The sequence below is a fragment of the Notolabrus celidotus genome, chromosome 15, assembly GCF_009762535.1.
Source record: "Notolabrus celidotus isolate fNotCel1 chromosome 15, fNotCel1.pri, whole genome shotgun sequence".
NCBI classification, from domain to species: domain Eukaryota; kingdom Metazoa; phylum Chordata; class Actinopteri; order Labriformes; family Labridae; genus Notolabrus; species Notolabrus celidotus.
The window spans coordinates 29906525-29928695 of record NC_048286.1 but is presented as its reverse complement, the minus strand read 5'-3'; the positions used below and the strand labels follow the sequence as shown (position 1 = coordinate 29928695).

At 40.9% G+C, this 22171-nt stretch overlaps 1 protein-coding gene across 1 annotated transcript in view; it reads right to left on the bottom strand.

Moving 5' to 3' along the window:
• pappa2 (pappalysin 2) overlaps positions 1–22171 on the bottom strand; it is a 100709-nt gene that overhangs the window by 73697 nt on the left and 4841 nt on the right. The window contains exons 2-5 of the mRNA XM_034702073.1: positions 20246–20478; positions 18570–18797; positions 17800–18398; positions 4475–4623 (exon numbers count right to left, since the gene is read on the bottom strand). Coding sequence (XP_034557964.1) covers positions 4475–4623; positions 17800–18398; positions 18570–18797; positions 20246–20478 — 1209 coding nt within the window. The remainder of the gene's footprint in view (positions 1–4474; positions 4624–17799; positions 18399–18569; positions 18798–20245; positions 20479–22171) is intronic.

Below are 22171 nucleotides of genomic sequence, written 5' to 3'. Positions count from 1 at the left end.
CTGTTAAAAACAAGACCAAACTCACATGCATAACCACCACAGCTTCTAAAATAATCGGTCTCCCCACACCAAACCTCACAGACTTAAACCACAGGGCCATCACACGCATCGCAACCTCAATAGAACAGGACATCACACATCCACTAAACACCAATCTCACTCAGCCCACTCCCCTCAGGACGCAGGTACAGAGCACTGAGGTACAGAAGGGCTTGCCTCGGCAAGAGCCTGATCCCTGCTGTTATGTTGATGTCTTGGTGGACAGTTTGTTGAGCCTACAGTGTATGTTCTATGTTTGTCTATGTCTGTGGAAATGCAGGAAGGGGCTGTAGAAAAGAATTTCCCCAAGGGGAGAATTAAGTCTAAAGTCTAAACTCTAAAGAGCATTTAGAAAATGCAGATCAGTGAATAATTATTAGGGAAGGAATGCAAAACTTAGAGACAGTGAAGAAACGTGCAAAATGATAAAAGATCGTACATCTATACATGCCTTATAAATAAACAATTTATATTTACAGATGTTAATAGATGCATGCTTTTTAAAGAAGAGCTATGTTACGGTTTCAGGGCGATGAGAATGACTCTTCTCTCAGCTAAACATTTTCATCCCATGCTGGAGTCGGCCCCTCGCTCCGGCCAGGGGAGGTTACAGGTTGTTTTTGTTGCTTTAAGTTGGTCTGTTGGAAATTGTAGGCAGGATTTCTCAACAGGTCTTAATGAAATTTGGTAGAAAGTTAGTACATGCACCGTGAACATCGAGGGATTTCTTGTTTTTGGCGTGGATCTGAACTCAGTGCTCCATTTTAATTATCTCTTAACAAGGACAGATGATGCTTGCTGTACTCTTCTGCTGATCCTTCAGTTTGATCATTTGGTACGCTTTTTAATGCAGATTCAAATGTTGATTAAAAAGTAATAGACATTGTTATATTAAAAAACAAACTAAATCAAAACACAATAACTTTAATAATCTTTAACTACATTTCAAAAATGGTAAATTTCAATCGCAAGTAGCCTCAAGAAGATTCATGTAGTCTGTGACATGCTGTTAGTCAGAGAATGAAAAGAGACATGATAGTTATTGGTTTTCAAATTAGAAACAGAGTTCTCAGTGGTGAAGACATTGAACAATGAAGACATTAAATACAAACACACTAAACAACAAGGCCTCCAGAGAAGACTTGTCATCCACTAACTTGTTTTTAAACGGGGACAGATGCTGAGCAACTGAATCAAATGTCATGAGGGAGACATTCAGAGGAGAGCTCATGTCAATAGTTTGATTTGAAGATTTATCACACACTCAGACAACATGAATGGAATCATTAAAGTCTCCCTGTTGTAGCAAGTTATTTACAGCTTACACACTAACAGAAGACAACATGTGATAAATTGTACAGTATCGCTTGTTTTGGTTCCTGAAAAGTCAACCAGAGGGAATGTTATGGCTACAGGAGCTAAAATACGTCCCTCTGCTGGGCAAAATAAAAACATGAAAATAGTGAAAATGTCTGGTTTCAATGTATGAACAAGAGAGCTGTGTGGTTAGCACTGATCATAACTTAATCCATCATCACACTCAAGTATTGTTTGGCAAAGAGCGGCCCCCCCATTTCCTTTCCTGTCAATGAAATAATATCTTTTATTTAATCCAGTTAACAGGAACAGAAAGATGTGAGATAAAACATCAGTTTGTAAAATCAATTACTGTTTGATTCTTCTGCTCGAAGCTGCTGAGAGGAACTTTCAGTTTATGTCAGTTTTGGCGCCCCCTGTGGGTGAAGATGTACACCTTATCACTTTTCAGTTGTTTTTTTTCCTGTACATCTCAAGATAGGACCAATAACCTCATCCCGCTCTCTTTTAGCAGATGAAAGTATAATCTGTGAATATTCGCTGTTGAAAATGTAAAGAAAGGCGGTTTCTTCAGCATGCTGTCAATCGTCTGGTCTGACCCCTCCCCCCTCTGAGGCATTCAAAGTGGTATTATAGAAAGTGTTGGTCTGGTTAGTGATGGTGTTTGTTTTTGCAGATCATTGAGAGGTGTCATAATTACTTTCAATCTGTTTCACAACCAGTAAAAAATGTTCAGTGTTTATGTGTTGGACATGAAAGTGTTTGTGGGAGAGTTGGTGAGAAACTGTGTTGTAATATCTTCCCATCAAAACCTCTGTAGTGCAGGAGTAATAATAAAATGTAATACTTTTGTTTAATGAATGTAACTTAACATAGCAGAAAATTCACTGGGAATATATTTGCATCATGAATAAACTGTGATATTTTTATAGTTTGAATATTTTCTTTATATGGGGAAATAAAACCAGCAGATTTTATTGAGTTTCAGGTCCTGCAAAAACACATCTCCTCATCAGCCCATGAATCCATCTCTCAGTGTACAGACTGTGTGTAAACTCCGTGCACCTGTTTGAATCTGCTTCTACATCTGCAAACTAAAATAGTTGTTTTATTTGCTGAAGCTAAAAGAATAGGAAATACCCAATATCATAGTAAGAACCATTGACTGAATTATTTATCACCAGGCTGTGTTAAATACTTGATTCTGATTGGTCAGAAAAGCAATGATTAATGACCTCATGTGAACTTAAAGGTGACATATCACGCTTTTTTCATCAACATATATTGGTCTAAGAGGTCCCCAAAACATGTCTTTAAAGTTTATGCTCAAAAAAACACTTTGAAATCAGATTTTGGCATGCCTGAAAAGCCCTCTTCTTCAGCCCTCCTCAGAACACTCTGTTTTCTCTCTGACCACGCCCCCTCAGGAAGTGGATGTGCCTCGGCTGTCCAGCACGTTGATCTAATGTTTACATGTTGGCTGAATATACACGGCTGCTCAGAGATCACGTTACTTCAACCCTCTGAATCTGATCCAGAATCTGATCCTGACGGAGAGGCGCCTGTAGCAGGACCTTCCTGAAGGATTGGTCACAGATTTAGTGTTTCTTGTTGTTTTATTTATCAGTATGTCGACCTGTGTCTTGGTACACAGCTACGAACATGTAGCTATGTGGCTATGCTAACTAGCGCTAGCACTTATCCATGATAAATGAAAATCATCCACTAGATCTTCAAATCTGCAGACGTGGGGAGTAAAACCGACCTCTACCAGAAAGGCAGCAGGACCTTTCTGAAGGATTGGTCACAGATTTAGTGTTTCTTGTTGTTTTATTTGTCAGTATGTCGACGTGTGTCTTGGTACACAGCTACAGCTACAGCTATGAACATGTAGCTATGTGGCTATGCTAACTAGCGCTAGCACTTATCCATGACAAATAAAAATCATCCACTAGCTCTTCAAATCTGCAGACGTGGGGAGTAAAACTGACATGCCGACATATTTCAGGTAGAGAACCATTAAAAAGTCAATTTTGCATGATATGTCACCTTTAACCCATGGAAGGAGTCTGGCATAGTTTACTTCTGCCTGTTGAAACTCTGACAAAAACTTTTTGTTAGCATCAAATTGGTAAACATTGAGGAAAAAGTGTTAACTCTCTGTCAGCTCTCTAAACAGGTAAACATCATGGAGGTTGTTTTAATAAGTTATTACTGAATCCTGTCCTGCTATCAAGGCAATGGCAGCACAGCTGATGAATACCTATCTCAGTTACTACAAAGTAAGTTGGTTAGTAGTGGTAATAAGATCAATGTTAAAAGTTGTGACATTTGGGTCCTTCATTTTAAAAGTTGTGTCATCTACAGATCTCTGAGGACTGGAATGTCAACATAAATATTAGGCAGAAATGGAAATCTCGTGTTTGATGTGAATTTTAACAGTTAAGCTGAATTGTGTTTGACCATGACTTGCTGAGACGAATCCAGCCGTGGAATAGGAGCAACTATTTTTGAAGCTCTTTAAATAAATTATTTTCAAATCAATGAAATCACCTTCAAATGAATGTTTTCTGTCATTTTGTGTAAGCTTTGGTTGATTGGTGATACAAGCAGAATAATGTGTAGCCTACTAAGAGAGAAGTCTTATCAACTTAGTTCAGCAACTCAACAAAAGTGCCCCCCAGTGACAGCCAGCCTTGATGAAAACTATAACTAAAGAGTCTGGGACTTACTATCAGTTTGCATGTTTGTTGATTATGGCGACTTGAGAATTCTTTCAGTCAGCTGTTTAAAGGACAAATACTCCCACTGGAGGTGCAGCGCGTAAACAAATAAACACAAGCTTGTGATTGGGCATGAGCTTCAACAAAGGTGCATAGCCCACACTGGTGTTTGTTTGGTTTGTTGTTGGGTTTAATAGTCTTTCCCAGGAAAGTGAACTGATGAATGGAAGAGGAAAGAGGCAATGTGCCAGGAAAATTTCAACAGCTCCAACTGGTCTCCCAATCTCCTTTGGATATTTCCAAAAAAGAGGGTAAGGGGTGGAGAGCAGAGGCACTGAAGGTGCTAGATGGCCTTTAATTTGTAATATACAGTCATTGGAATTCATGTAACCTACCTTGGTGGGTAAGAGCCTCCTTTGCCCATGGCCAGGTTGCAGCTCCTGCCAACTCTTCACGCACTGAGTTGCTTGCAAAGAAAACATTGAGTGTGTCACTGCCGCTCAGCTTTAGCTCCTCCTTCAGCTCCTTCACACTCATGTAGGCTCTACAAAATCAGAGGGAGAATAAACAACATTATTTTCTTTTGGGTTTTCTTAAACATTTTTAACATGATATTTGTGTGTGGTACAGAGTTTAATGTCTACATTTTAATAAATAAAACCATAAAAAAAACTTTATCTCAAAACATTTGCTTGTTAAGAAATCTTTTAGATGTTGGAAGAATGTTGTCTGTGTACTGGAGAGCTGGGATTAGGACTTTTACAACCTAGCTTAGTAGTTTTAGCAATAACAACTGATAGCCCAGTTTTGTTCCCCAACATAACAGGGCTCTCCCTTTTATTTGGGGGGAAATACACCAACAACCCAAAAAACACATTTATGACACATGTTTTGCTAACAATGAAGGCTGTGCCCTCATAAAAATCAACAGTAAACCACTAAAGACTCCTGTGATACATCACAAACATGTGCAGTACTTGGTTTCCAGTGCAAAATCTCAACAACCATGTGCAATATTGTAATTTATTCTATAACATATTTTATTATTATATTCATATTCTAAAATTTGCACTCTGGCTTAGGCTAATTCATTTATTTATGTCTTAAAAGTACTTCTATACCCTTTCTTATTTATTGTCCTTACTGTCTTGATGTTAAGTACCAGTGTTCCATTCACCACGTCAAATTCCTTGTGTGTGCAAGCTCACTTGACAATACAGATTATTTGATTCTTGATTGATTGAATCATAAATCCCACTCCCAGCTGTGGTTGTTTTTTTCTATTTGCTAAATGAACAGAAAGCTACCAAATTCAAAACCAAGACAGGAAACCTGCAGTGTTGCATACCTGTCTGTTGTCAGACTGTTCTCTCCGGTCCTTAGAAGTTAGCTTACCATCAAATGGCAGATTACTTCTCCCCACCTTACAGAGTCATGGTTCCTTACAGGTGTTTCCACTTATGTTGCCTGATTAGGTCTCCTCTGAATACACAATAGTCCAGGACTCTGACCCAAGTCTTGATTTTAAGGACTTGTGACTTTACCTGGACTCGAGCGCTGATGACCCAGACTTGGAGTCAGGCTCACTCGTTGACTACAGTTGGATTTGTAAGATGAAAAGGACTCTGACTTATTTATTAAAGACTGTTGTATTGTTTTTTGTACTTCTCTTCAATATGAGGGGGTTGTAATCTGTTCTAATTCAAGCCAGGGCTGACACGTGTGTTCACCTGCATGCTCTTTCATGTGCCTTCTTGTTCAGCAACAGTGTCTACAAGCAGGCCTAAAGAGGTACCATATGTTGTACATTTTGCTTTCATGATTTTAGAGCAAATGCAAGCCACAGCAGTGCAACATGTAGAAGGAAGTGGTAATGGAAGCGGTCCATGATGTTTGGTTAGTTAAAATTCTGATTAATAGCAAGCACGTTTATTAGGCACCTTCAGTAATCTCCACAAAGCAGAATGACGGTGTCTCATGTTAATTCATGATTTAAATCTCCAAACACCCAGACAGGATAAGTCAGAATCTAATGCTAAAGAAATGTGTTTTCTACACATCCAAAAGATCCCACACCTTCAGCCCAGGTTCATTTTTGAAGCGGTCCTCCAAGGAGTCACATGGCGCATGCTGAGGAATGGCTGCCTGAAGTTTTGGCTGCTCAACTAGCACTGAGCTGTAGCAACTTAATCAACTTCAAAGAGATCATACCAGAAGTAAAAGGCAGGCCCTTAAGAGCGATAAAAGGGGTATTGCATCCGCCAAAACACCCATATTGACCAAAGCTAGGTCCGAGGCTAGGGGAGAGAAACTAAAGTCTGGAAAGTCGCCGCTCTGATAACGAGACAGCAGTCCTCCTTCTTATACTCCAATCAGGTCTTAGGGACTCGGACTCAACTTGGATCCTTTTTGGCGACTCTGACTGGACTAAGACTTTGATTCAAACTCAAGGTTTGCTCAGTGTCTTACAACACTGAGGGCCTGATCTACTAAGGTCCCAAATAACAAGACAACTATTTCTGACACTCCAAATATGTTGACACGCACACTGAGGATTCTCTCTCTCCGTCGTCTGTCATTGCACCTATGCCTCCTTCTCGCCACAGCGACCGCAGCCATTTGTGCCTTACGCTGTGCCAGTTTGCACCTGCCTTTCAAATGTGCTAAATATAGACGCAAAAACACCGACCACTATCTGCTTCAGGTTTGATAAATCACATATCGTGTGCTAAATGATTAAATTTGCATCGCCTCCTCCCAGTATTTTGCATGTTCTGATAATCTGCATGTGTTCTGCATATGAAGACAAACACGCTAAATGGATTGCGCATGCTATTTTGCTCATTTGAAAGACTCTTTCTAATTTTAGCTCAAATGTTCTTGGATGCAAAGAGTTTAATCTCCACATTACAACCACATAATGAAGGTAAACAATGTCTATTCAGTTCAACTAAGTGAGACACTTTCTGAACAAGGTAATACAGTTTATTTGTAACAAAAAAAGAAGAGAGAGGAACGTGTCATCTTGTGGTTAATTCTTTAGCGGACAGCTGTTTACTCCAATCCTTCAACATCTGTCTCCAGTTACCAAATCCTAATTGTCTGAATTGGTCAGGGTGCTTAAACCACTGTCCCCCTGCACGCTTACACCGCCCACATTTCCCTCCCACTGTGATTAATTACCCAGGAGGCACTTTGATGTGTGAAGCCGACTTTGTTTTCCCTTGCAGTGATGCCACATGCCATTTTTCTACTGTGCTTTCTTAGCTGGAAAACAGTCACACCTATTACTGCTGGTTATTACTGGGAGTGAGAGGCTTGTAGTGGGGTCGCACTGTCTGTGGAAATCGCTTGGAGGCTATTAGCTGAGCCTCCTCTGTTTTAGGGGGGATTACAGATGCTTGGTGGATGAAAGTGTCTATCAGTGTGTGGGAGTGTTTATGTGTATAGTGCATGCACTTCTTTACATCTGCTTAATGTGCAGGGTAACTTTAACTGTACCTCAACTTTGCATACATAGTTGGGTCAAATCAGGTCATATTTCTAAAAGTGCATTAAGGTAAATGTATGAATCAGACCAATTATCTTCTTCAAAGTCTGTTTTCTTCATCCCGCCTGAGGTAAAGCTTTGGATCTAAGTGACTTCAGTGTTTATAAGTTATTGGATGATTCTTTCATGTTGTATTTCATAAGCAGGGATTTCAGGCTTCATGCGGTTGATCAAGTTCAGCTGTTGAGCTAACTCTGTTGAAATTACAAAGCTGTGCTTTAACCTTTACCTCAGTTACCTGAAGTTATTTCAAGTGTTTGGATGATTTGGTTTATGTTGAGGTTGAGCTTTTGATCAGGCTCGTCTGTATGGCTCAGTTGTTTGGGCACATTAATTAATACTTAATACTTAAATGTTTAAAGCAATGCGATCACACACTGTAAATATAATCTAAATAACTGTTCATTATTAATACTTTTCAGCCTTGGCTCAGTGCTTGTTTGTTTTCGCAATAGCCTGAGGATACACAGGTGATCTAAGGACTATAACATCTCTGCTTTTCATCTGGAGAACATTTAGATGGATGAAACATGCAAGCTCTAATCCCCATCCTCCCACACACTACTGTCAATGCACCATTAAGGGAGGCACCTCACCTCTATATTGGTCCAAAGGAGTTGCTCAGCAGCCAAAAAAAAACATGCATGTGTGTAACCCTTAATGTAGCCCCTCCCTGAGCACATGTGTTGTACTGTAAATAAGAATGTGTTTTCTCAGGCATTTTGCCGGACTAAATGAGGTTTAAGATTTAAGATGCTTCAGGGAAACCCTGCACTCGCTTCATTACTGACGCCGAGTTCAGCTGAGGCTGCATGCAGTATCCATCACCCAGGGCTGTGCAATTACAAGTGACGGGAAGTTGACCACTAAAGAGTTGACTCTTCAACTTCTTAGACTCAGAGGATGCCTCAGTGAAAGTCGATGGCCAAGCTGGCAAAAAATAAATGGCTCTTCTTGACTGAAGTGAAAACCCCGGTTATGATTTAACAAAACAACTATTTGTGGGCAAAATCAAATACTGTGTGAATCAACAGCGGTGTCAGCACTAGCACCATTACTGTGAAAAGCTGTTGATGTGAGTCCACTTTAAATATTATTGTTGACAAGGCTCTTACTTAAATCCTCAAGAATCACACAAAAAATGACACCAGCAGCAGTCACACTTTTTAAACACATTACAGACCTTACTGTGCACTTCCTTTGTATACATGCTAAAATGAAGTGCTATATAAGGAGGGGCTCTACAGGTCTAAATGATGTGTCAAGAGACAACATCTGCATTCATCGCTTACACATCAAAGTTCTCTTCATTGCATTAGCGAAGAGTCTTTTGGTGCAGTAGCAAACTAGCACATATTTGGCAATCAAAATAAGCAGAGCTCAAATGTGAAAAGACAGGTCACAGCTAGTTTTAAACCAAACTGTTCCGCTGAGTAACACTTGTCTTTTCGTGGCTTGGCAAGAAGACATGACAAGCTGAACAAGCTTCGGATGTAAAGAGTTTTTGGATGGTCATTTCCAAAACCACAAATACAGCAAAACTGAAAAATAAAACATATTGGATATGTTGTTTGTCGATTATGACAGGATATAAACACATCAGCCATCCATGCAAAGTCTAGCATAACAACCCCAGGGTATTGCAAATGCTCTGTTCATTTATCAAACTGTTATTTTTGGACAGGGTCTGGTCTGGTATAGATTTTTGGTCATGAGAGTTTGCACATTGTAATGTTTCCTTCAGTGAGAAAGGCAGTCCCAGGATGCTTTAAGCAATAACGGTAACATTAGCAGCTTTGTTCCCTTGATTGTATTTGTTCCAAGTACACAACCTACCGACCTGCTCCACCCTTACATCACCAGTAGACCCCTTCAGATCCTCAGACCAGGGTCTAGGCCACCAGCGCACCAGACTTCCTCCTTCTTATGCTACAAATCAGGGTCTGCTTGCTGTGCCTCATGTCAGGCTTAAAACTAAGGGTGACCATGCCTTTGAGCATGTGGCTCCATCTCTCTGGAACAGTCTTCCGCCCCAAGTGAGCTGTGCTGATTCGACTGAGACTTTTAAAAAGCAGCTTAAGACACATTTGTTTGTTATGGCTTTCGACCTTCTGTTGTAATTTGATGTCATTTTGTCTGCTTTCTTAATTGTCTTATTTATTGCTCATTGTGTTGTCTTGTCGACATTGATTCTCTGTAAAGCACTTTGTGACAATGTCTGTGAAAGGTGCTATACTAAATAAAGTTTACTTACAACAAACTGAACAATGTGGAGACCTCAACAAAATATTTGAAACCATGTAACAGAGTTCTTTAAGTAATATTTGGCAGCTGGACACATAAAAAAGTCAGTTTAAAGGTACAGTGTGTAGGAATGAGAATATTCAGCGATATAGCAGTCAGGTTTCTAGATTGAAACGCTCCCTTGTTCACCCCTCCTGTTAGTGGAGCGATGGTGGCCTTCAAGGACAAGAAGGTGCTTCGATGCATGATAAGTATGATCTTCCATTTGTCAAGTTTTTACCAGCAAAAACTGCTATCAATAGGATATTTTTTTTTGCACACAGCAACTTTCTTCTTTGTCTTCCAATAGCTGCAATTTGCATGGCCACTCATTCAAAATTGTGTATGTTTGTGTGGCCCTTTGTGGAAAAACTGTGCAGAATACTGTGACAGGAGCTAGGCAGGGTCAACTCTACCATGTATTTTAGCTCATTTTAAGAAAAAATCAGAGGCGGCACTCCATTTGGAAATGTCTCTGTGGGTATGAATGAGTAGTTGACCTTGTGGAAATCTGCTTCCCATCTCTTTTCATGAGTCAATAACTATGAGAAGCTCCCATTATTGCCATCTTTGCAGGTAAGTCAACAAAAATTGAGGAGCTGCTTTTGTCTACTTTGTATTCAGAAATCAGGAAGAGTTGTTTAAAATAACAGAAAGTGTAAGCTGCATCTGTCATCCAAGCTAAAAGCATGCCGGGGCTGGGGGGCGGGGCTGAGCGAGCACTAAGTTATACAACACCATGGCCTTGCAAGTTTGCATGCTAGGTACATCCTTAAGATTTACGAACCAAAAACCTGTCAGCGGATCTGGAAATGTATCTTATCCTAAATAGACGTGATGTCCCCCAGCACCCCATCACTCCCTCTCCACCTGTCTTTCCCCTTCACGCTCCCTTTTCTTTATTGTGATGCCAGAATCTGCAGTGTACCTGGCCATCGTTATAGAACTGGCTCTCAAAAATAAATTTGTGTCATGACAGCGGCTGGCTTCAAAAAAATCCTCTGGCCCTACCGGCCAGTAGCAGCTGCACACATATAGCGTCCCACAATCTTTCTACCTGGCCAAGTGCTCAGAGAGAAGCGAGAAGGGGAGATATCAAAAACCCAGATCCAAAACATAAAAATGGTTCAGTGCTCAACAAGTGCCAGAAAAGTGTCATCCTCACATTAATTCTCTCTCTTCCTAAGAAGGTTGCAAGTTAGGATCCAGGGACACACACACACACACACACGCACACACATGCATGTTGAAGAACTCACACACGTAAGCGTTTTCAACAAGCCTAGGTCAGGACCTTTCCAGAAGACTTACACTACTGTGAGTCTGAAGAGGCCCAGGTTTTACGACACCCTGGTCTCCTGTGGTTTGGCTGTTCATGTGGTTTTTATCTGAAGGTCAGGAGCTTATAGACAGGACTACTGGCATGATTCACTGCAGGACTTCCCTCACAGTATAGAAGAGCAAACATACTGTGACTCTGAGCTTTGCTTTCAAAATCTGAACAGCAGAAGACTAATTTATGTCTCTCATTTTTTTCTCTCATTTTTTTTAAAAATCTGCAGAAAACCAGATCACATCCAGAGCAATGATTTATAAAAGTGAGCTCATATCAGCCTCAACTTATTACACTGATCTCTCCAGGTTTCTTTCATATATCATACAACGACTGATTTCAGTTAGTACTGAAAGGTAAGCAGGCTGGATTCCTTTTTTATTTGTTCTTCTGAATATTTCAAGCAATAACCATGAAATTTAATCAAGATTGAATCATTCAGCATTTAAGGAATTGACGCTGAAGGACCAGACTCCCTTTTTGTGCAAAACAGCAGAGCAGAGTTCTTGTCCACTGTCCAACTTTTGTCATTAGTGTCCACCTCTTCTCAGCGGGGTAGTAAAAAAAAAATGGGGAACATCTGAAAACTACTACCAAAACAAACTGTCTGGTTCACAGTGTCACAACAAGATGACATAAGTTGATATTTATTTATGACACACTCAAAAACCACTTGTTGCCAAGGAATGAGATCACACACATCCAAACCAGCTTCTCTTTTTGTACTCTAAAATGTTGTCCCCCATTGAGAGTCAAACCACCATGTTGTTTTTCCAGAAACAGTCTGATTCACATTGGCACAGCTGCACAGGTTCTCACCTGGGAGCTGCACACAGCACACTCACAAGTCTCCAACTGTTTCACACTGACACAGCTGGAGGTTAAGTGCCTTGCTCAAGGGCACTTTGTGTTGCGTTAAGTGAAGTGAAGGAGGACTAATCTTTTTGTTACTCCTTGAATCGTCAGTTCAGCTGTTCATCTGGTCAAGGGGACGCTTTGCTAACCTTGCAGCTTCTGCTACCTCCTCAGCAAAAAGGAAGACATAGTTGTGGTAAAACTTTGAGTACAGCATCCTGGGAAAACCGCTCGTTTCTCTCTTACTCCAGGAGAATGTAACCACAAAATGTAATATTTGTTGGACTAATTAACTACTACACTACCCAAATATCACATGAAACTCAGTCAAATAGAGTAGAAAATCCCTACTCATCAAACTTGATTCCCTGCCTGTTGTTACTTATCAACCAAGAAAGCACTTTATCATTTATCTCCAGATATTTCAAACCACACTTTGGGCTAACGTGCTGGGCAAGAGGAACATGTCTTTAGCTGGTACCACTTTCTGATTTGTAAGAACAAAAATATGACCTGGCATATTCCTCCTGTTGAATAAACTTTTTCCTCAATCATTAGCAGATGGCCAGACACACACTGCATAAAGCCAACCTATGCGCACCATATACAGTCTGTGTTGTTCTGTCTGTACAGTGAGTGGATTATGTCATTAGATTAGAGTATCATTAGATTACACAAGCTTGTTTTGCCTTGACTTGCTTTTGAAATTTAAAGGCGCAGTATGTAGAAAGGGGAACATTCAGGCTGTTTTCGAAACGGCCTGCTACATACTACCTATGAATGTACAGTATCTCACAAAAGTGAGTACACCCCTCACATTTCTTCTAAAGATGATGCACAAGAAAGTCTGCAAACTAAAGACAAGCAGACTAAGGACATGGATTACTGGAACCCTGTCTTGTGGTCTGATGAGACCAAGATACATTTACTTGGTTCAGATGGTGTCAAGCGTGTGTGGTGGCAATCAGGTGAGGAGTACAAAGACAAGTGCGTCTTGCCTACAGTCAAGCATGGTGGTGGGAGTGTCATGGTCTGGGGCTGCATGAGCGAGGCACTGGGGAGCTACAGTTCATTCATCAGGGAACCATGAATGCCAACATGTACTATGACATACTGAAGCAGAGCATGATACCCTCCCTTCAGAAACTGGGCCGAAGGGCAGTATTCTAACATGGTAATGACCCCAAACACACCTCCAAGACGGCAACTGCCTTGCTAAAGAGGCTGAGGGTAAAGGTGATGGAGTGGCCAAGCATGTCTCCAGACCTAAACCCTATTGAGCTCTTGTGCATATACTACATACTACATACTGAAATTTGGACAAATCAGTATGTTAATATCAGTATCTGCAAGGCGGTTTCAAAAACAGCCTTAGTGTTATCTAGTGGTCAGATCCTAGTTTGAAACACTCCCTTGCTCACTCCTGTCGGTGGAGCTCTGCAAGTGGCCTTTGAGGACAATAATCTATCCTCCATTAGTCATGTTTTTTCCGTCAAAAACTTCCACCAATAGAAGTTTCTTGGTGCACAACAACAATGACTCTTTTCTTCTTCCAACAGCTGCATTTTGCATGGCCACTCAATTTTGCATATGTTACTAGTTTGTCGTTCTGTGCTACTGGAGAAACATGCCGGTGCAAAATGATGGCCTCAGAGGAAAGGCGCCCACTTCTATGTACATAATGCACATAAAAAAAATCTAATTCTAAATGAACAAGAACTAAATTATTCATATCTACAGGTGATTACACACACATTTAAACACAAGTGTGGCAGTTTCTTCTGCCACTGGTAGCACATCACACCATCACTCATCACTCATTCCACATGCCACATGTTAGCCAGGTAGCATGCTACTGATAGTTTGGTGGGTGCACACACTGAACTACATTTAACATCTTAGTAAGTTTCCTGTGCTATTTTCCCCATAAAGCTTCACAGAAACACATACACACACATTGTTATGGTTTTGAGTTAACTCTTTATTATTTAACGATTGTATACCTTGAGTTGTTTTGATCTACTTGTGTTTCTCTTCTCTTACCACAGTGCTTCCTGGTGCTGGGCAGTGACAAAGGACCCCAGCATAGTCTTTTATAGTGCCTGAGTAACAAGTAGGGAGCATGCTCAGTCCATCTTACTGCACCATACCAACTGATGGGAGTGTTAAATGGGGTTGTAAAGTCATTCCTAGCTTGGGTATTGGGTGAATGCTTTGATGACTCCCTTAATGTGTGGTAAATGAATGTAAATAGACTTTGTAATGGTTTTTGATATGGAAAATAATCTGTGTGGTTGAATTGATTACTTTTGATTCCAATTAAAGATGGTATGGTCCAGTGGGAGGGGCTTAGCCTGTACATGGAGGGGATCTACACTGCCTAATCAGTCAGAGAAGGGCTGTGGTGCTGTGCAGAGGTAATGGTGGTTCTGACCGGTGTTTTGTAAATATTTTCTGTTGCATTTTTGCTTTATTTGCTCATATATCCCTGGGCTGTCTTTAAAGGGCAGTACAACACTTCACTTTTTTTGCATCCAATTGATTTTGTCTTGCTACCTTTTTAAACTACACCTTTTTCAGTCAGCCGTTCGACCTACTCCCTTCCCTCTAGGTCAGAGTGACACAAGTATGAATATTACATTCGATTTCTACCAAGTATGTTCTGTTACATGACACTGAACACCATATAGTATACATCTATATTTGTATCTTTGATTTAGCTGAGATGTTAAGATTTGAATCAGGACACAAGGAGTTGTGTAAACAAATCTTCACACCTGGTAACAGAGACCCATTTGATCAAAGCAGTAACAAAAAAATAGATACTCTGCTGGTTTGAAAGCTATTATTCCATCCTTGTGTTAAGCCGTCACAATCTGTCAACACCGCACACCAAGCGATAAATCTCTCATTTTGAAAAATAGCTCTAGCTCCCATGTTCTGTTTCGCTGTAGCCCAGTGTAAAGCTTGTGGTTTCAAGTTGGATTAAGGATCGGGTCTTTAAGAACATGGGCCGACGACTTCATGGCGTGACTTCATGCAAGCTATTTGGAACTCTGCATGAGGCTGTCTGTCAGACCAAATGGAAGGCAGCGGGCTGCCGCTCGACTTGTTTGGTAAAAATAAGTGTGTACTTTGGCCTCTTTAACCCACCATGCATGCTTCACAGAGCTCCCTCGAAAACCACTGGGGGAAAGTCAGGGTACCAGTTTGTACTTGTGCATGTTAAGCAGGTCATTACACATCCCTGCTGAAGCACCGCAGCACTCTGATAGGCCAATATTCACCTCATGGGGAGATATAGTCACCATGTATTTCAGGGACTTCTTCTTGCTTCTGGAAAACATGTTGTGCTCACTAGCAGAACAATCCATCGCTCCTGTGCTTTCTCAAATGTGTCAAACTGTGCAGACCTTTACAGTTTTATGATGTCTTAACGTAATACCTCCAATCAATCAAATGTTTGTGACTGGCAACAGACTATGGAGTAAGCTACACATGCAAAGGGCACTTATGCATGAAAGTGATCTTGAGCACATGCAGTGATTTGCACCACAGAGTCATGTGTGTTTTTAATGTAATGTCAGCTTGGAACCTGAAGAATCACTGTCATTCAGGGTTGGTTTTTGGCCTTGTCCCTTTTGTACAGAGGTTTCTCCAGATTCTCTGAATATTCTAATGATTTTATGTCCTGTAGATCAGGGGTTCTCAAACATTTTGGAGCCAGGGATCCCTTACAGGTGAGAAATTGTCCAAGGACCCCCTCATAATTGTAACACAGATTAAGCACCTTAGTGATATGTCATGATCAAAAGCTGCGGCTCTGAGAGCCGATGCTTTATAGTGAATCAGAAGAGCCGGCTCGCATCGAGAGAGAGCCGGCTCCCAGTTTTTTCCTTTTGCTGCTTAGCTCTCAGTGCTCAGCCCCAGCTCTGCTCACAGCAGAACTTTGTTTTTGATTGGTCAACATGGCAGATATGCGGCAAATCACATGTGAGGATATAGGATACAGGTGATGTAGGGGAGGCTGTGTATCGTGGCTCCATCTGTTCCTTCTGAGAGGGTTAGGGTTAGGGTTCTTCTCAAAGACCGGGCAAATACTCACTGAGAGGAGAAATCGGATCAGCCCATCCAAGCTGAGGCATCTGATTGTTCTCAATGCCAACCTGAGGACATTAATAATGTTTGCTCCAGTTTGGTTCTGGTTCTGTTTTCTTGAGTTTGGTTCTGGTTCTGTTTTCTTGAGTTTGGTTCTGGTTCTGTTTGCATGAGTTTGGTTCTGGTTCTGTTTGCTTGCGGTTGGTTCTGGTTCTGGTTCTGTTTGCTTGAGTTGGTTCTGGTTCTGTTTGATTGAGTTTGGTTCTGGTTCTGTTTTATTGAGTTTGGTTCTGGTTCTGGTTCTGTTTGCTTGAGTTGGTTCTGGTTCTGTTTGAGTTTGGTTCTGGTTCGGTTCTGGTTCGGTTCTGGTTAGGTTTGCTTCCGGTTCTGTTTGCTTGAGTTTGGTTCTGGTTCGGTTCTGGTTCTGGTTCGGTTCTGGTTCTGTTTGGTTCTGGTTCTGGTTCTGTTTGCTTGAGTTTGGTTCTGGTTCGGTTCTGGCTCTGTTTGGTTCTGGTTCTGGTTCTGCTTGCTTGAGTTTGGTTCTGGTTCGGTTTGCTTGGGTTTGGTTCTGGTTCGGTTCTGGTTCTGTTTACTTCTGGTTCTGGTTCTGTTTGCTTGAGTTTGTTCTGGTTCTGTTTGCTTGAGTTTGTTCTGGTTCTGTTTGCTTGAGTTGGTTCTGGTTCTGTTTGATTGAGATTGGTTCTGGTTCTGTTTGCTTGAGTTTGGTTCTGGTTCTGTTTGCTTGAGATTGGTTCTGGTTCTGTTTGCATGATTTTGGTTCTGGTTCTATTTGCTTGAGTATAGTTCTGGTTCTAATCCTAATCCTAACCCTAACCCTAACCCCAACCCTAATCATAACCCTAACCCTAAACATAACCCTAATCCCAATCCTAATCCTAACCCTAACCCTAACCCAATCCTAACCCTAACCCTAACCCTAACCCTAATCCTAACCCTAATCCTAACCCTAACCCTAATCCTAACCCTAATCCTAATCCTAACCCTAACCCTAATCATAACCCTAACCCTAACCCTAACCCTAAACATAACCCTAACCCTAATCATAACCCTAACCCTAATCGTAACCCTAACCCTTATCATAACCCTAATCCTAACCCTAATCCTAAACATAACCCTAACCCTAACCCTAACCCTAACCCTAATCGTAACCCTAACCCTTATCGTAACCCTAACCCTTATCATAACCCTAACCCTTATCATAACCCTAATAATAACCCTAACCCTAAACATAACCCTAACCCTAACCCTAACCCTAACCCTAATCATAACCCTAACCCTAACCCTTACCCTAATCAAAACCCTAACCTTTACCCAAATCACAACCCCTGGTTCTGTTTGCTTGAGTTTGGTTCTGGTTTTGTTCTGTGGATATGTTTGCATTTTTTTGTTAAATTGTGAAATAAAAAAAGTTAATGTTGTTTTCTCCTGGTTAAATAAAATAATATAAAATAAAAATAAATAGTTTTACCATAGTTGCAAAAAAGAAGAAACTACCAGTAAGAATCTTTGGAAATAAACAGAGTAAAACATGTGATTTGGTGAAAATAACAAACACATCACAGTGAAGTGGTGAGCCTCACCTGTCAGGCGACTCTGGATCGAAGCAGGTCTTGAGGACGTCTGTGACCTCTGGGTCACAGCAGTCTCCATCATCGTAGTCATAGTGTATACTGTTGCACTCCATGTTACAGAAGCCATCCTGTCTCTTCCAGTTGTAGCAGGGTCCCAGTCTGAGACAGTCCCCTCCATCATGCCCCGTCCTTGGGTGGTCACACTCAGGGTCACACCGGCGGTTCCCAATCTTTCCGATACGACAGTTGCTGAGGATGAACCGCTGTCGGAGGCTTGAGTTCTTCACCGAGTGGACGCTCAGATCCAGGCTGATGTTGTAAGGGCGAAACGCCTCAGTCAGAGCGCGGTGCTGGAGATGGATCTGGGCTTGGGACACAGTTGGGATATCACCATCGTCATTGGAGAGGTTGACGATCCGGTAGCGAATTCGCTTGTGTGCACGAAGCTGCCAGTTGTTGTTGTAGCCGAAGATGATGTCGGTGTTGTCACAGGGTGTCAGGCCACAGGGTGGGGGGAGGAATGGGGAGACAAGTTCTGGTTCAGGAACAGGAGTGGTGATGATGGTCGGATGAAGGCCAACTTTGTATGGAGCCCATAGTTCTTCCACCTGGTAGATAGAAACATCAAAGACCTTAATAAACTTGTGTTTTCTTTCCATCCAGTTTGACTAGAAGAATAAAAATGTACATTTGAAAACAAACTATTATGAGGACTGTGAAAACAATTCTGCACAGACTGTTAAACTTAATGATCAGCGATTAAATTAGCAGTTGGTTACATTGGTGAAGTCAGCCCATGTTGCCAGGAGTGGCTCGCTTTTGTCAATCTGAAGTGGTCGCTTCAGCAGGTCCTCATGAGAGCGGGTGTAGTCCCACAGGACCACTCCTCCTATGTATCCCCTGAAGCTCTGTCGTTGATCTGATTGGTTACTGCCAAGGAAGAGGGTCCTGCAGGTCTTCATGAAGGGACTGTAGAGATTCCCTGACTGGAGGCTGCTCTCTCCTACCTGAGACACAAAGCAAGGAGGGAAGCAACAAACATGAAGATAGAAAGTAATGTCTCGCTACTCTTTGCTTTCAATGAAAGTGCAAAATAGCCTGTGAAACACGACTAGTGGGGAAGGAACTTGATGTACCTTCATTTGAAAATGTTGTTTTATTTATACAATTTAGAAGTGAGAAATTTCAGGTTTAGAAAAAATAATAATGAATAAAAAAGTGTAATTTTCCATATTGTTATCTCATGCTCTTTTTACTTATTGTATTTTACTCATTTTCTAATTACTTGTGATTGATGAATCTGATGGCAGTTGATTTGAACCTGGACGTTGTTCATTTTTATTTTTATTTATTTAATTTATTTAATCTATTTTATTTATCTAATTATTCTATTTATTTATTTATTTATTTTATTTTCATAGTATTTTTTCTTATTTATTTATTGGGATATTATTAAAATTCTTAATATTATTTATGTATGTATTTTCATGTATTTATTTATGTATTTATTCATTTATTTATTTATTTTATATTATTTTATTTATTTTTATTCATATTCATTATTAGTAAAATTATGTTTATTATTTTCACTATTATTACTACCACTCCACTAGCTTATGTTTCACCAGATTCTAATGATGTATAATTGTCAAAACAAGCACAAAGCAAAATGTTTGTTATTGCTCAATGGTTGCCAATAAAAACAAAATTATAAAAAAAATAAATAAAGAGCAAAATAGTTAAGATGATAAAACTGTATTTCTCCAAATGCTCTGATAGGCTGAAACAAAAAAACTCTTCACATTGATCAGGTGTCCTCGCTTCTGTGAAAACAAATTGAATCCATCTGCTTATAAATCAAAATTAAGTTTAACTGGTGGTGGATTGTTCTGAGAAGCTTAACTTCAAACAGAAGATCATTTACCAAGAACTACACTATTAGTTGCCCAATGATGGACCAATGAGAGAGCATCTCAGCCTTTCACTCTGCCCTTCAACTGTTCCACTACCTGGCATGGATAAAAATGTATGACGAACAAAGGAAAAAGGATCGTTGAAGCATAAAGGTCATAACTGACCTTTGAAAAAATAAATTCAAGTTTGAACAATCCAAACCCAAGCACCACTCATCAGTTTTCAATAAACTTTCCACCACATCACACGGTCTTCATCTGCTGGAGTTTGCCCGGTTGTGTTTGTTGACAGGTGAGCTCAGTAGCTGTCATCTAAAAGGTTTAAGGCATTTAAGACCAGTATTGATCTTGGAAACAGAGGAAGAACGAGGTCAAAGACTCCGCAGAGCGATGTAGGTATTGGAACCTTAAGATGGGATTGCTTTGTCAAATAACTTTTATTAGATTTCAGCGATCAACGTGCTGTTGAAAGTGGAGGGGCAAATGATCAAACTCAACCAAAGTGAGAAGTGAAGCTCTACCAATGCGCTGAAACCACACACCTTAGCTCCATCGACATACAGGGTCATGCTGCGGCCACTGTACACGGCCATCAGGTGAGTCCAGGCATTGGCTCGGTACCGCTGGTGGCTGAAGACGGTGGTGGATTTTGTGGCCCGGTCTGTGCGTAGTGTAAAGTAGAACCGTGCATCTTTGGTGCCGGGAGGCTCCAGAGTGCGGATGCCCACCGACCACCCCTTCTCACTCAGTGAATGGGAACAGTTGTCAAACACACCTGCAGCAAAGAGAGGTTAAATGTATCATGTTGACAGAATACTGGTGGAAGAAACAGGCTGACATCCTTTTGCAGAAAACGCCATGTGTAGGTAAACGCACAAACAAGAGATTAGACAAAAGCAAACTGAGGGGCAGAAAGATGCACAGAGAGTGAGACTGAGACAGAGAGAATAGACAGAGCCAGGGAGAGAGCTGGTGAGAATGGAGAAGGCAAGGGGGACAGAGGTATTTCACTCAGCAAAAGCAAGACCCTGATGTTTCCATCTGCTGTTGCAACAGACACACAACAGCAGATCCACATCTGCTCCCCAGATGTCCAACACTGGGACATGGAAGGGTCAGGGAACCCCTTCACCCTCCTCAGCGCTGTGTCTGTGTGTGCATGTGTATATACTTACATGCATATGTGTGCAAAAGTGTTTAAAGTGGGCAATTGTAGCAAAAGTATCCCCGGGGAGTTGAGCCAGTTTGATGTTTAAGCAGTTAATTCAGTAAAAGAAAGCAGCCATTATGAGGACAGAGCTGTGCCAAGAGACAATTATGATTGTGCTGTATTAAGCCTACTGAAAAACTAACACAAAAACACCAGGTTATTTATCCCTGCGGACAAACATAAGCATAGATGCTGCTTTTGATCACAAACACACACCTTTAGAGAATGAAATCAGCTTTTACATTCAGCACAAGTTTTTTATCATGAGGTCATTTCCTGCTTAACCTGCCAGATCGCTTTACTATGTACAGTCTGCTGTAGGTACATCATTTAATGGCACCGCACAGGTGGGGGATATGTTTTTGAATCAGACTTGAACTGAGCTCAAGTTTCCAGCGTTTCATGCATAAGCAGATGGTCATGATAAAAAGAATTACAGCTGCCAAAAAAGAGACAACATTCAGTTTGCAATAGGAAACAGGAAGGTTTATGGGAAATGAGGACTCCATGTTACGAGACACTCTCACTACCACACACACACTGGTCTGTTTACCATATTTGCCATGGTTATTATATTGATTTTTAAAGAGGGCTTGATGTACCGGACTTGTTCTTTTTCTTCCTCTTGGGCCCAGCACAACTTGCCAAAAACATTCTGACATAATTTAGCCCTCTGAAGTCTTTTTGGCATGCGATCCACTATTTCAACATTTAGCAGACAGCAACACATCTTATCATTTAATCAGAATTGTATCTGGCATTTCAAGTTTGATTCCACTCCTTTTTAACTCCATTTTGGTCTCTACCAGCTTCCAGAGGCATATCTCCACTACTACTCTTTCATGCTCTACTATGTTCACAGGCATTTCTCCAGGGTTGTAAAACTCAAGGGACTTGAGTCCAGCTTGAGTCCTGATTTTCATGACACAACTTAGACTCAAGCACTGATGCCTTGGACTTGAACTTTGACCTAAGCATTGGCTGCAGGAGGATTAGATAGAGAGGAGGACTTGGACTCATTAACTGATGAAGACAGGTTTCATTGTTTTTGTTATTATTAAAGCCCTTATAATATTTACAGTTTGGAGTAAGGGCTTACATGCTGTCACATGTCGTCTCAATTTTACAGCAAGTGTAAGCCGTGCAGTAAAACAAGTTCAATATTGAAAAGGAACTATTGAGGAGAAGATGAGGAAGGCTCAAACTTTAACATTCTTTCATACACAGTTTATTACCCAGCTCTCTTTCTGATCTTCCG